Raw genomic sequence first — 15,607 nt, forward strand, 5'->3', positions numbered from 1 at the left:
AAAGTTGAATAACAGTTCTAAACATGTTCTTAGAAACATAAAGTTAAAGAGATGTCAAGGCATTTGCAAAAAAGATGCCTCTTCTTAGAAGACAAGTAGTGGTGGATAGAGGCTGCTGGGGAAAGAGATGGGAGCTCTGTGTGAATAAATGTAGAATTGGCCATCTCCCACCAGAATCCCAGGCTATGCATTTCCCTGAGATAGCAGGATCCTGGCAAGGTATAAATTTCCAACATCAGTTACCCATGCAGGAGGTGGGTCCTCAGAAAGATAATGGGAAAGGTAGGAGGCGTCTCTGGGAAGCAGGAGAGAACTCAGCCGTGAGCTCTTGTTGGGGGCTTGCAGCTCTTGAGAGACCCAGATGGACACTCTTGGCTGCTGGATAATTAGAGATGAGTCACAAGAAGTTGACTGAGGACCAGGGATGGAAAAATAGATTTTTTTAAAAAGTTATTACCAGAATTTCTATTACATCAGTAACTATATTTTATTTAGGAAAATACCTTGTGGCAGCAGGAGCAAAGGCCACCAGTGAGACTGTTAAATTGATCTTCATGAGAAAATAAGGAACCAAGACCCAGAGGGAGGAAATGGAGGGAGGGCAGGGAAGCAAGCAAGATGAGGAGATAATGGAGCACTGGGGGCAGGGAAGCAGTGCTCAGAAACACTGCACATTCCCCAGCGGGGAGGGGCTTCGAAGGCTGAATCCTGCTTGAGCAGCTACAATGCAAATGCCCCACCCAACTCCCCATCGCGTACAACACCGGCTCTGGGCTCTGAGGCTCCTGAGGAGACGTGAAGGCTGCCTTAGCCCACTCAGGTCACTGTAACAAAAAAACATAGACTGAGTGGCTTATAAGCAACAAAAACTTAACTTCTCACCGTTCTGAAGCCTGGCAAGTACAAGATCAAGGTGCCTACAGATTCTGTGTCTGGTGAGGACATGCTTTTTGGCTCATAAGTGGTGCTTTCTCATCTTGCCCTGGCAGAGTGGAAGAGGAGAACTCTGGTCTTTTCAGCCCCTTATAAGGGCACGAATCCCATTTATGAGGGCTCCACCCTCATCACCTCCCAAAGGTCCCACCTCCTAATACTGTCACCTTGGGGATTAGGTTTCGACATGGAAATTTTGGAGGGATACAAACATTCAGACCATAGTGGATGTCTTGTGCAGAAGGGAATTTGTTGTCTTGTTGAAACCAGGAAGGCACTGACTTTCCACCTGGGCAAGCACTGGGCAGGGTAGAGGCAGGCACATTGGAAGCCCAGGTGTTCTGGTCAGTTATTGAGTCCCTGGAAGCAGGATCAGGACCAGAGATAATGAGCATATAAACCCCCCATGAAGTGTGTTGAGCTCCTCAGGAGTGCTGCAGGCTCCCAGGTCGATCCAGCTAAGACCTCTGCCCCCATCGGTGGGGGAGAGGCCCCTGGAGGACAGGAGTGTGTGCCTGCCAGGTGGCCAGGCTGTCTGCCTTCCTGGCAGCAGCACATGCCTTCTCTGTAGTAAATCTGAGACTTCAGTCACGTTTTATTAGGGTATTCCAGCCTAGTATTTGTTATGCTCTGGGGCCCAGGGAATTGTTGTGCATCCGCATTATCAAGGTAAAAATCATTCTTGGAGGAGAAGGAAGATGAATCACAGGCCAGGGTCAGAACCAGACCATTATCCTCCCAACACCAAAGCTGGAAGTGTGGAAAATGTTTTCATTAAGAAAGGCTGCATTTCCTCCAGGCTTCTGAAGAACCCAGTTTTCTCTTCCCTCTGTCATTAATCAAGCAAAGTGGACTGTTCAGGGAGACATCACAGAGGCAAACAGCAGGAACTGACCTCTGACCAAATCCTCAGACAGGTTGTGGTTGGCCAGCAAAGTTAGACAAGCAGCTGACAGAGGGACCAGCGGGGAGGAAAAGTTGACACCCAGATGTCACAGCTTGAGAAATCCATGCCAGGTGTAGTCTCTGCCAAACTGCTGCCAGTCCAGCTGTCCTGGGAGAGGGCACCACAGCCAAGCCTCAGGAGGAAGCAGATGGTAACAGAGGGCACAGTGGATGCAGGGAGCTCTGCTCACTGCTGAATCTGAGGCGACGGTGTGAAGAGTGAAGAGGGCTATCTGTCCACACCCAAGGCTTCCTGGGCTCCAAATGCACACATGGCCACCTGCAGCCAGAATAGCAGCCAGTTGCAGCCAAGGAGAACACCTGCGCAATTGTCTCCGACAAAGCCTTCCCCACTCTCCATGTTAAATGCTCCCATATGGGTTTTTAGGGCTAAGTAAACCATTGAAAGTGACATGAAATCCAAGGTAGCTGGTATGGGGAGGCTCAGTGAAGCTCCAGAGGACAGGCTTCTACCAACAGGTTGACAAAAACCTTTTAGCCATGGAAGAGTACAGAAAACCCTAAAAAATAGGGATATTAGAGGGAGAAGGGTTGAAATCCTCTAATAGAGTGTGTGCAGCACAGAGGAGGAATGATTCAATCAAGCCATTCGACAATTCTAAAATGCACAAAGAAGAGAAATTTCAACCTGAGGGAGCATTTTATGGTAATACCACATTAGCCCCCAAAGCTTAATTCAGAGATCCAGCTCCACAGTGACCACACAACACAGTTTACATCATTTGCCTGTCACCCCTTAGAAACACATTTGAATATAAATGGGGGGATGGCTATGTGATAATACGCCTCTTACTTCAATTGCAGCCCTGATGTCACAGGGCAGTACAGTTCCAGAGACAGAGTACGTTACAGATTCTCCTCTGAGCAAAGATGTCTGTGAAATCTTAGCAAAGTCTCAGGGTTCTGAGGGACTGGTTATCACTTTTATTACTGGCTGAGTCAGACAAGTCCTAAACTTGTCAAGGAAACAAGAATCAGAAACACACAAATAAGACAGTGCTTTGTGGGGAAAAATAAACAACAGTGCTGCATGCTGGCAAATGCAAAGATTTTGGAGCACTATGGGTCACATATTTAGGTATTTTTCTTCCAAGGGACTTTCTTTCTGCTAAATAGGAACCAAACTGATTTGCTATAATAGTTCTTGGTTGGCTTTAGAGCACAGAAAGCCCTGACCACAAGCCTCATAGAGGATGACAGAGTTTCTGAGGCCAGCTCAATAGAGAAGCCAAGGGATGGATACTCTTGCAAAAATTCCCTGTTCTTGGTCCTCCCAGAAACTTCTAAACCAGAATGATCTTCCCAAGAGCAGCCATTTGGTGGGGAGGGGGGAAGAAAGATGGACTAGAGAGCTCCATTTCCAAAAGAATCTTCACTAATTTCATCAAGACAAAGTTAATAACCCATGACATAATTTTTTTTTCCTTGAGTTGTTCTAAACATGTTAGAGTCTTCTCGATAAATCTCACAGCTAGAGGCTAGTAGAAATTAGTTTGCCTTCCACACCGTCATTAAGAAAGAAAGAAGTGGTAATAGCTATGGAGGAAACTGGAAGGGAATGGCTTGTAAATGAGATGAATCTACAAGCTGCCCAAGTAGTTGTTGGGCAGGATGAATAAATAAATCCACATTTTCCTTCCTTGCCTTGCAAGGAAGCAGATGCAACAAATGGAGACAGAGATTCCTTTAATAAAGTGTTTTACATATATACATATATATATGTATATATATATATATAGACAGAGAGAGAGAGAGAGAGAGAGAGAGAGAGAGAGGCATCTAGGGTCAGTTTAACTTGTACTGAGACCTGCATTCTTAATAGATTCATCCTTTAATTCCTTATCAAGGGTCTTCAATGAGCAGGGTCTTGTGGCCTTGTGTAAAGAACTACATGAGCCTAAAATACAAAGCCTCTCATCTCCCAAGCAAGGAAGCTATGATTGAGTACCCATGGGAGAGATGTGGACAGTAAGTGGTACACAAAGCCTGTGATAAGGGGCTGGAAAGATAGAAACTGCCCTCCCACCTGCAGTGAAAAAGCATGCTTGGAGATAGGTAGACTAAATCACACCAAAAAAAAAAAAAAAAAGGCTATGTTCACCCTTTCCATGGAAACCCTGAATGTACCTGTCCACCTCCTCAGTAATTATGATAATAGGTTAAGTATCCCATATCTGAAATGCTTGGGACAAGAAGTGTTTTTATTTGGGATTTTCTTTTTCAGATTTTGAAATATTTGCATTATATTCCAATTCCAGTTGAGCATCCTTAATCCAAAAATGCAAAATCTGAAATACCCCAATAAGCACTTTTTTTAGTGTCATTTTGGCACTCAAAAATTTCAGATTTCAGAGTACTTCAGATTTTGGATTTTCATGTTAGAGATACTCAACCTGTACTGCTAATAGCCAGCTCTGAACTGAATGCTTTCCGTATGTTCTCCGATTTAATTTTAATTATGACTCTGGGGGATAATATTCTAACCCCCAATTTAGAGAGGAGGGAACTGAGGTGCAGAATGATAAATAAGTAATAATAATGAAATAATTGGCTAGTAACTAGAGTTATCAGGATTTGAACCCAGGTGACTTGATTCCTCTTTTACTGTTGCTGCTATTACTACAAGATTCCTGTAGTGTTGCACTTCAGCTTTGCTCTTTATGCAATGCCTGGGTCTCAGCAGGAACAGAGGGAGGCATAGTGTCCCAGGGTTCCTGGATCTGACACTGCATTTACCTCATTTGATGATGTCCGGCCACATATCTGGGAGCTGCGCCTTTGTTTCTCCTCTCCATGGGCACGTGTCATTTAAGTAGGCCCTCAGCTAGATTCCCCTTTGAACCCCTCAGTCTCTCTTTCTCTCTCCTCCAGTGAAAAGACTTTTTGCATCCAATGTGTCTGATATGCAACCAAAGGGCCCACCTGCGCCTTTCACCCACAGCAAAAGGGGGCATCACAGGCCTCAACAAGAAGCACTTTCTTCTTTCCCCTGCTCTAACCTTTGCAGACACTTCTGTGCCATGGAAAGTGGCCCCATCTTTGTTCTTCAAGGAGACTGAGTGCAGTTTAACTAAGACCTAGAGAATGATTTAGGGCATATGAGGCAAGGGTGCCATGTATTTGGGGAGGAAGGAAGCCCTTCAAGGGAGAGAGAAGCTAGAAAGACCCTGCAGGGAGTGAGACCCTCACAGGCTCTGGCCCCACAGAGAGCAAAGGGATTCCCCTCTCCCACTGCACTTGGTGGGAATGGGCACACACTCCCTGAGCCCCATTGTTTAAGGCCATTTCCACCCACATGGAGGCTGGGAATCATGACTACAGAGGCACAGTGAGAGGAACTTACTTGGCCTTCGCCATTTCTTCCAGACTCCATATACAGGAAGGCAGAATAAACCAGCAGCAACTCAACGTAAACTCTTGCCTTTCACTCTGACTCGGGTGTCCAGGGCTCTTGAGTCCATGAGTGCTGCAGGGGCCTTGGGTCCACTCTCTTGGCCACCCCTCCACCGCCTTAGAAAGACCCCAGACACTCTGGTGGGCTCCCTGGAGCACAGACACTAGTGGAATGGGGATTATTCCAGCTAAAATCAATGTCTGCTGTGTTTCCACCTCAACCAAGAACACATTTCTCATGTTTACCATCCATTGAGGCATGTTTCCTTTTTCTCTCCACATATGAGATTATAGAGTAGATTCATTCCTTTGGCAAATTTGACACATGTCCACACCCTACTCAAGATTCCAAAAATTCCCTTCCACAAAATGTGCGGCCCCTGATACAGTGAGAACAAAATGTTATGGGGTGGGGCTGATACTCAGGTGGCAGATACAGCCGTCTCTGTTCTGCAACCCCAATTTCTAACCCTCATGCCTGGCTGGATAAAGATGGTGGAACTAGTTTCAAATGCTGAATGGCAAGCATATCACATGTACAAACTTCTGGGCAATTTCCACAAACCCAAGTGGAAGAAATTTCCTTCTGTCCTGGTGCTCTCACTAAGCATCAGTGAAAGTTTTCTGAGGCACCACATTCCTAACCTAGAAGTGGATTTGAGGCTGCCAGTGGGTACTCTCCACACTACTTCCCTGTTGCTCCCAAACACCCAGAGAGAAACCACCTCTTACACTAGGCACATAGCTCTCCATCGTATTCCAAGGCCCAAGACAAGCTAGTGCCAATTGCACATACTTAGGGTTGAAGGACTGACCAGAAACACTTGGTACCTCTGGGCCTTGGAAGGAACCATGCGGGTGGGGTTCCATGTTATGGTCCTGCTGTCCTGCCCCTCCCTGCTCAGCTGAGCATCCAACAGTGTCCTGGGTGACCCAAGCCTCAGCACTCAGCCAATGTGCTGGGATAGTCCCATCTTGCTTTGCAAGGGTCGTATCTATATTAACAAGAACCTAAAACAGGTTCAAAATGATCACTTCCCAAAGAAGACTCCATCCCCAGCTCTGCCAGATGAACACATTCCCACAAAGCAGTCATCACAGAGACATAAGAGACAGGAATCTCTTTACCCTCTATGCATGTGACTTTTAAATACCAGAGACACCCGGTGAGCCAATAAGCCCTGTCTGCTGACAACAGGCATAATTGTCTGCTAGTGCTGTTCAGAGACACTGCCCAGTCAACCGGTTTCAATTTCAACAAATGACAGAGCTCTAGTAATTGAAGTTGGTGGCAATAGGAGGCCCCCACATGTCTCCCTTGGCCAAGGGTGTGGGTGAGACTGTTGGTGGAGGGGACTGGGGAGAAGAGGCTGAGCACTGACCTGCAGCATCTGGAGGTAGCCTTCCTGGGGGTCGCAGAGCAGGGAGGAGATGCGGTGGTTGTTCCTCATGCATTTCTGATTGTCCTTTGCAGATGGAAAGATTTGCCGGACCACGGTCATCCTTCCAAGGGCACTATGGACCAGATCCAGGATCTCCGGGTCACTGATTTCCTAGAAAAATAACCAGGCCCATGCTTACCATCCACTCATGAACTATCTCTGCAAGAGACCTATCAGGAGGCGTCTAGGCCAGCAGCCTGAAAAGCTGATGCCAAAGAGGGCAAGGGATTGGGCCCAGGTCACACAGTTCATTAGTTGCTTATTCACAAATAATTCTTGCTATCCCTTAGAGGCAAACAAGATTAGTCAACATTTTCCCTGAAGGCTAGAAAAAGATGTTTGAGACTAAACCAGTGGTGCACTGGTTTCCACAGGTGTGAAGCTTTTAGGAACTAATGCCGTAAAAGGTCATGGTAGACATTAGCAAGACAGAAAGGCTAACTTTCCTTTTGGGAGTCACCTACCTGATTCTGACAGGGAAAGCTGGGTTTCTCTGCCATAGTTGATCAATATACAATGAGTTTCCATGAATTCTTCTAGAATTACATTCATTTTACAAAATATTTGCATATGAATTTTGAGAATATATCCATTCATTTATTCACTATTCATTCCACAAAATCTACCTATATCTCTGAAGTTTGTTCTGTACTAAGCACTGTGGATACAGCCAGGAAAAAATCAGGCCCTATCCTGTCCCATAAATCTCATGGGCATCCTAGGATGGATTATGCCAAGTTCCAGGGCTAAGGAAACCTATGTGCTGTCCATATTGACTACAAAAAGCCCTTTGCTCACATTAGCTCATTTAGTGCTCACAACATCCCATCCTGGTATGATCCACTGTGGAGCATAGAAATAGCAGGGGGAGGAGACCACAGGAGCTCTTTCCAGAACAGGGCTTCCATGAGGAATCTGACAAGTGGTGGACTTGTGATGGTTAATATTGAGTATCAACTTGATTGGATTGAAGGATGCAAAGTATTGTTCCTGGGTGTGTCTGTGAGGGTGTTGCCAAAGGATTTTAACATTTGAGTCAGTGGTCTGGGAGAGGCAGACCCGCCCTCAATGTCAGTGGGCAACATCTAATCAGCTGCCAGCATAGCTAGAATAAAGCAGGCAGAAGAAGCTGGAAAGAGCAAACTTGCTGAGTCTTCCAACCTCCATCTTTCTCCCGTGCTGGATGCTTCCTGCCCGGGAACATCAGACTCCAAGTTCTTCAGCTTTTGGACTCTTGTACTTACACCAGCGATTTTCCAGCGGCTCTCAGGCCTTCGGCCACAGGCTGAAGGCTGCACTGTGGCTTCCCTGCTTTTGAGGTTTTGGGACTCAGACTGGCTCCTCAGTTTGCAGACAGCCTATTGTGGAACTTCACCTTGTGATCCTGTGAGCCAATACTCCTTAATAAACTCCCTTTCATATATACTTCTATCCTATTAGTCCTATCCCTCTAGAGAACCCTGACTAATACAGATGTTTCTGGCTAACAAGTTCTGGAGGAGGAACTTGCTAGCCAAAGTGCCGCTGGTAGGCAGGGCAGGGTTGCAGTTGAGGAGTTGGTGGTGCTGTGGAAGGAAGGTGGAGGGAGCTGCCAATAGCACCCTGTTCCAGGTAGAGGGTAGAGGCAGCAGGGAGTGTGAAATGCTAAAGCCTTAGATGACGTGGGGAGGGACAGAGCGACTGGTCCCCTGCAGGGAATGCTTGTGGGGCAGAAGGAACAGTGGTCAGTGGCAGGGCTAGAGCCCCATTCAGGGCCAGATGGGAGAACAGAGGGTCAGTACACCCCACAAAATGCTAATATTAAGGGAGACAAGGAGCTCTTGAAAGGATCTGGGCTCAAACAAGCCATAGATTTACATTTTTGAAAATCTCTGACTGCGGTAGGGAGAGAGGATTAGAGAGGAACAAAACTGGAGGAGGAGAGAGCAGAGAAGAGAGCACCCTTCTCTGTAGCTGTGTGCAACATGGGAAGTACAACAAAAATGGAAACTAACACATACAGACGCCCCTCAACTTAAGATGGGCTTACATCCTGACAAACCCATCATACGTTGAAAATATCATAAATAAAAAATGCACTTAATCCCCCTAGCCGACGAACATCGCAGCTTAGCCTTGCTCAGAATGCTCATGTTAGCCTACAGTTGGGCAAACTCACCCAACAGAAAGCCTATTTTATAATAAAGTGTTGAATATCTCACAGAATTTCTTGAATGCTGTACTGACAGTGAAAAACAGAATGGTTTTATGGGTACTAAACTGGGTATTCTACTGAATGTGTATCATTTTCATGCCATTGTAAAGTCAAAAAATTGTAAGTCAAACCATTCTAAGTCAGGAACAGCCTGTATAAGCCAACAATTTCAGTGATGGAAGAGAGGGCTAGCCAGGTTAAGAAAAGCTCTGGTTCACTCTTTCTAAGAAGGGACTAAGTCAGCGGTAAATTACAAGACAAAATTTTAACTACAAATAGCTACATTTTGAAATAGGTCTTAAATCTTTCTCCTTGCATGTGACACATTCTAGCTTTGAGACAATATGATGGTAAAAAGGAAGCTAATGAGGCTGGGAATTAGTGATGAGGGTTTCAAAATCATTTAAACAAGAACATAACATTTTTAAGGGTAAGATGGTAAACAATGTATTTCAGAAACTGTCTTAAGAAGCTGATATGTGTGTGAAGCCTGGTCAGTTGAAACTGTGTGCTGGGTCTGGGAGAAAGTAAAATATTAAGGATTGTATCCTTTTGGATAATTAATATTTCCTAAATATACTGAATTACAGGGATTTCAAAAGAACTAAAATGCTATTACATATTGGATTTGGGCTTAAACTACTAAACTGTATTTCAGACAAAGTCTGTTCAAGGGAAGATGATTTTATTAGATTGGAACTGACAGACAGTCAAAGGTGGGGAAATTGACAATGTCCATATCTCAGGACTACCAGATGGAATGGGCCTAGAACACAGCTGGGCTTCAGAGAGGGGAGCAGAGGGCACAGCTGAGCCTGGGCTCTGCTCTTAGCTGCCTTGGTGACCAAGGCCCTGCCCCGAACACAGGATACAGAATAAGAGAAATCACATTCTAATCTGAGACGAAGTAAGAATATAAGAAAAAGCAATGAGTAGGTTAGTTAGTTTTACCTGAAAGATGGAATATAAAGGACCTGGGGAGGTCATGAAGACCCTAATTTAAATTATGCACAAAAGGGAGAATCAGAGCCAGTACACCTCCAAGAGGAATTGGATGTGTCTCATGCCTTTCGTTTTTCCCATATTCTCTTGATGGCAGAGGGCACTGTAGGAATAACAGGCCATTTTCCTAGAAGTCCTTTGATTAAACTTCTCCTGCTTCCTCAACTTTCTGGAGGGAGAATCGGCAGCACTGAGCTCTCCCCACTACACCCCAAGCAGGACCCTGGAAATCTGTAGTGGAGTTGACTTACAAAGTTGCACAGTACCTTTCTGTAAACACAACCATCACTTTCCCTGGCAACCTGGGGCAGCACCTGGAGTGAGTGGCTAAGTGGGCCAAGGGCAGCCACCACATCAAGTGGGCTCAGCCCCTGCCCCCAGCTGCCCTAGTCTGCACTGTTTCTTTTCCATTCTTCCCACCTGGGAATTCTTGAAGGCTCCCTTTCCAACCCATTAGCTGCCATATGTCTTCCTCACAGTGAGGGTCTGCAGGTACCTTGCAGAACTTCCTGTTTCCCCTAACCCAGTTTTCATCCATGTGCTCTGGGTCAGAGCATGTATGCTGGCTGCCAATGTACTCCTACCCACCTCCTTGCACTTGTGGGATTATTCTTACTGTACAATCCAGAGATATTTGCAATCAGAATCTAACAAGCCACAGAAGCAGCTTCCCCACTTCCTTGGGGGCAATTAAAAAGGTCAATTTTCTCCTTGCCTAAGTCCCAAACCTGTGTGATCAGTCAGTTCTAGCAGTTTCATGCCAGACCCTGCTTTTGTCCTGTTGGTCCTCCTGGGTCTCTTGTAGTGCCACAGGGGTGAGTATAGGGATGCATCCACTCCCTGCTCACTGATGTCAGGCCGCACACACCAGGCTGCATTTCCTGGCTGCACACATCAGGTCAGTCTCTGTACTAATATGAGACACCCCGACCTCGGGACCTTCTTAAGTGTGCAGAGGGCAATCCAAGTGGCTTCTTGGAAAACAAACTTTCCCTTTGTCCTGGGCAAAGATTCCCTCCAGTAGTGCAGCCAATGAGCAGAAGAAGCAAGATAATGTATAAACAACACTATGAGAAGTCAGCAAGTCAGCAGCACAAACGAAAGTAACACATCATACACAGATGCTCACTGAGTGCACGGGCTCAAAGTAAGCCTTTTGTATTTTATTACTTTTTAACTTTATATTGTGAAATATATCTTATGTACAAACATTACATACATTAAATATGAATAATAAAATGATTTCAGTGTGCCTTTCATCAAGCTAAGAAATAAAATATTACCCACATCTTGGTTGGATGCCTCCTTCTCAAATGCTTACTCCCTCCTAACAGAAGCAGCCTTCATCATGCTCTGATTAGTGTAGCGTAACCCAAATAACATACAGCTTAGTCTCATTTATTCTGTTTAGCTTTGGGTAAGCTAAACAATGTGCATGCCTCTTGCAACTGTGTTCTAACACGCTGTTTCTCAAACTTCGTTGTGTATCAGTATCACTTGGGAACTTAATAAAATTACAAAACTCCAGTCCTGTCCCACTTCAACAAGCAACGTCTCTGGGTACCCCATTAGCTTTCCAGATAATTCCAATACTCACCACCATTTAATAACCACTGGTTGAACATTAAGCATTAGTGATTGATTCATGGCTGATAGGTGCAGCTCAGCTCTAGTTTATTCATTTTCAAAGCAGTGCACAATCACATTGTATGACTATATTACAATTTATTCACCCTATTGTTGATTACCATTTGACTGTTTTGTTTGTTTGCTATTACAAAGTTTCCATGTACATTGTCTTGTGCATGTGTCTTGGTGTGCTTGAGTAAGAGTTTCTTTAGGATATATATCTAGAATTAAAGTTCCTTGATTAGAAAATAGGAACATATTCAAATTTACTAGGTAACAGCAAATATGTAAAGTGTAAAATAAATTTATATATTTGGGTTGATTTCTGTCATATTATTTATATTCTATATTTTGCTATTTTTTCATTTTTCCTTTTTATAAAGTGGTTTTACAAATTTATAATCATACGTGGTAAGGGAGTTTCTGTTGCTCTACATCCTTGCCTACACCTGATATTGTATGACTTCCTAATATTTGACAGTCTGGTAAGTATGCATTGGAGCATTGTTAAATTTTATTTTCACTTCCCTAATTCTTAATAAGGTTGAATATCTTTTATACACTTATGAATCATTTGTATTGCCTTTCCTGCATTTGTGCTTTTGTCCAATTTCCACTGAGTTGGTTCTCTTGCATGTTAATTTGTGGGAATATATTTTTTTATTCTAGATACAAAGCCTTTGTCACCTGCTACGGGTATCTTCTCCATGTTCAGGAATGTTTGTTAGAACCAGGCTACAAACCCATCTAACTTTGGTTCTTTGTGGAGAGGCTGGCTTTGTAGCTTACCGTGTGGTCAGTTTGTATTACATGAACGTTTCATGTGCATTCACTGTTCATTTGTTGGTGTCAATGGTCATTTTTAGGTCCACTAAAAATCTGTGTATTTCTCTTTGAATATTGGCTATTTTTAATATATTTTGGGGTTATGTTATTTTATTTTATGTATTTATTTATTTATTTTGAGACAGAGTCTCGTTCTGTCTCCTGGGCTGAAGTGCAGTGGCACAATCTCGGCTCACTGCAACCTCCGCCTCCCGGGTTCAAGCAATTCTCCTGTCTCAGCCTCCTGAGTAGCTGGGACTACAGTCGCATGCCACTACGCCTGGCTATTTTTATTTTTATTTCGTTTGTATTTTTAGTAGAGACGGGGTTTCACCATGTTGGTCAGGCTGGTCTTGAATTCGACCTCAGGTGATCCACTCGCCTCGGCCTCCCAAAGTGCTGGGATTACGGGTGTCAGCCATCGTGCCTGGCCAAGGGGTTTTTTTATTCATTACACACAGTACAGAAAGACAGCCCTTGCTGAATTAAATGTTACCATCATATAGATATCCTATTTATTTCTAGTAACACATCTTGCCTTATGGTCTATTGTGTCTGATATTAATATAGCTACATGAGTTTTATTTGGTTAGCATCTGCCTGCTCTAACGTTTTCCATCTCTTTGCCATCAGTCTTTCTCTGTCTCACATTTTAGTTGGAATGCCTGTAAACCTAATATACTAGATATTTTACATCCATATTTGAATTTTTAGTAGAAATTTCAATCCACTTATATTGATTATGATTATTTATATATTTGGATTGATTTCTATAATATTATTTATATTATACATTTTGGTGTTTTCTCTTTATTCCTTGTTTGTTTCCCTTTAAAATGATTTGTTTCCTATCTTTACTTATTTACCTTCCCTTGGCAGTTATGTTTTCTATGTTATCTTTTATTGGTTATGCTAGATATTTTAATATGCATATCTAACAAAGTGTGAAGTTAATCTGTATTTTTACTCTCTTCTTTAATGTTTACTTCCAATCACCATTATCCCAACTAACACGCTAAAAACTTCCAGTATTTTAATTCAATCTTTCTTTGTATTTTCCCATTACACATTATTTCTATTGTTTGATACAGCCAATATTTATCTATGTAACCAAAATTCATTAGTTTATTGGTAAGGCATTCTTTTAGAGACCTCAGACCTTATATCTGGGGTCATCTTCCTTCTCCTGAAGTATATTATTGAGAATTTCCTTTAATTTGGGTTTGTTGGTTATAAACTCAGTTTTTGTTTGCTGGGAAATGCCTTTATTTTTATCTCACTCTTGAAAGATATAATTCTAAGTTGACTACTATTTTCTCTTAGACATGGAAAGTAATATGGCACTGACTTCTAGCTTCCACTGCTGTCCAGTGTGTAAGTTTCCCACAGCTGCATTAACAAATTATCATAAACTTAGTGCTTCAGAATAACAGAGTTTTATTCTGTCATATTTCTGGAGACCGTAAGACCAAAATCCATTTCACTGGCCTGAAATCTCGGTGGTGGCCAGGATGCCCTCCTTTGGAGATCCTGGGGGAGACATGTTTCTCACTTCTTCCAGCTTCTGGTGGCCGTCAGCATTCCCTGGCTTATAGCTGCATCATTCCAAGCTCTGCCTCTGTGGTTGCATCACCTCTTCTTCTTTTGTACAGTCAAACCTCCCTTTGTGTTCCTCTTATAAAGATGCTGGGATTGCATTTAAGACCTATCCAGATAACCCAAGATAATCGCCCCATCTCAAGATCATTAACTTCATCATATCTGCAAAATGTCCTTTGCCATATAAGGTAATACTAACAGGTTCTAGGATTAGGCCTTGGATATCTTTGGAGTCCATTATTCAGCCCACTGCATCCAGATATTAAGAATCATTTTGGGGTGGAGCCAAGATGGCCAAATAGGAACAGCTCCGGTCTACAGCTCCCAGCATGAGTGACGCAGATGATGGGTGATTTCTGCATTTCCATCTGAGGTACCGGGTTCATCTCACTACGGAGTGCCAGAGAGTGGGTGCAGGACAGTGCATGCAGCGCACCACGGGCGAGCCGAAGCAGGGAGAGGCACTGCCTCACTTGGGAAGCACAAGGGGTCAGGGAGTTCCCTTTCCTAGTCAAAGAAAGGGGTGACAGATGGCACCTGGAAAATTGGGTCACTCCCACCCTAATACTGCACTTTTCCAATGGGCTTAAAAAATGGCACACTGGGAGATTATATCCCACACCTGGCTCGGAGGGTCCTATGCCCACAGAGTCTCACTGATTGCTAGCACAGCAGTCTGAGATCAAACTGCAAGGCAGCAGCCAGGCTGGGGGAGGGGCGCCTGCCATTGCCCAGGCTTGATTAGGTAAACAAAGTAGCCGGGAAGCTCGAATTGGGTGGAGCCCACCACAGCTCAGGGAGGCCTGCCTGCCTCTGTAGGCTCCACCTCTGGGGGCAGGGCACAGACAAACAAAAAGACAGCAGTAACCTCTGCAGACTTAAATGTCCCTGTCTCACAGCTTTGAAGAGAGTAGTGGTTCTCCCAGCACACAGCTGGAGATCTGAGAACAGGCAGACTGCCTCCTCAAGTGGGTCCCTGACCCCCGAGCAGCCTAACTGGGATGCACCCCCCAGTAGGGGCAGACTGACACCTCACAGGGCTGGGTACTCCTCTGAGACAAAACTTCCAGAGGAACAATCAGGCAGCAGCATTTGCGGGTCACCAAAATCTGCTGTTCTACAGCCACCGCTGTTCTGCAGCCACCGCTGCTGACACCCAGGCAAACAGTGTCTGGAGTGAACCTCTAGCAAACTCCAACAGACCTGCAGCTGAGTGTCCTGTCTGTTAGAAGGAAAACTAACAAAAAGAAAAGGACATCCACACCAAAAACCCATCTGTACGTCACCATCATCAAAGACCAAAAGTAGATAAAACCACAAAGATGGGGAAAAAACAGAGCAGAAAAACTGGAAACTCTAAAAAGCAGAGCACCTCTCCTCCTCCAAAGGAACGCAGCTCCTCACCAGCAACGGAACAAAGCTGAACGGAGAATGACCTTGACGAGTTGAGAGAAGAAGGCTTCAGACGATGAAAATACTCTGAGCTAAAGGAGGAAGTTCAAACCAATGGCAAAGAAGTTAAAAACTTCAAAAAAAATTAGACGAATGGATAACTAGAATAACCAATGCACAGAAGTCCTTAAAGGAGCTGATGGAGCTGAAAGCCAAGGCTTGAGAACTATGT

At 44.2% G+C, this 15,607-nt stretch overlaps 1 protein-coding gene across 3 annotated transcripts in view; it reads right to left on the reverse strand.

Moving 5' to 3' along the window:
- GRID1 (glutamate ionotropic receptor delta type subunit 1) overlaps positions 1–15,607 on the reverse strand; it is a 765,377-nt gene that overhangs the window by 260,968 nt on the left and 488,802 nt on the right. For all 3 annotated transcript variants that reach the window (XM_031015574.3, XM_055353885.2, XM_055353886.2), the window contains one exon: positions 6,675–6,845. In XM_031015574.3, the coding sequence (XP_030871434.1) occupies positions 6,675–6,845 (171 nt within the window). The remainder of the gene's footprint in view (positions 1–6,674; positions 6,846–15,607) is intronic.

The sequence above is a fragment of the Gorilla gorilla genome, chromosome 8 (genome assembly GCF_029281585.2).
Source record: "Gorilla gorilla gorilla isolate KB3781 chromosome 8, NHGRI_mGorGor1-v2.1_pri, whole genome shotgun sequence".
Classification (NCBI taxonomy): domain Eukaryota; kingdom Metazoa; phylum Chordata; class Mammalia; order Primates; family Hominidae; genus Gorilla; species Gorilla gorilla.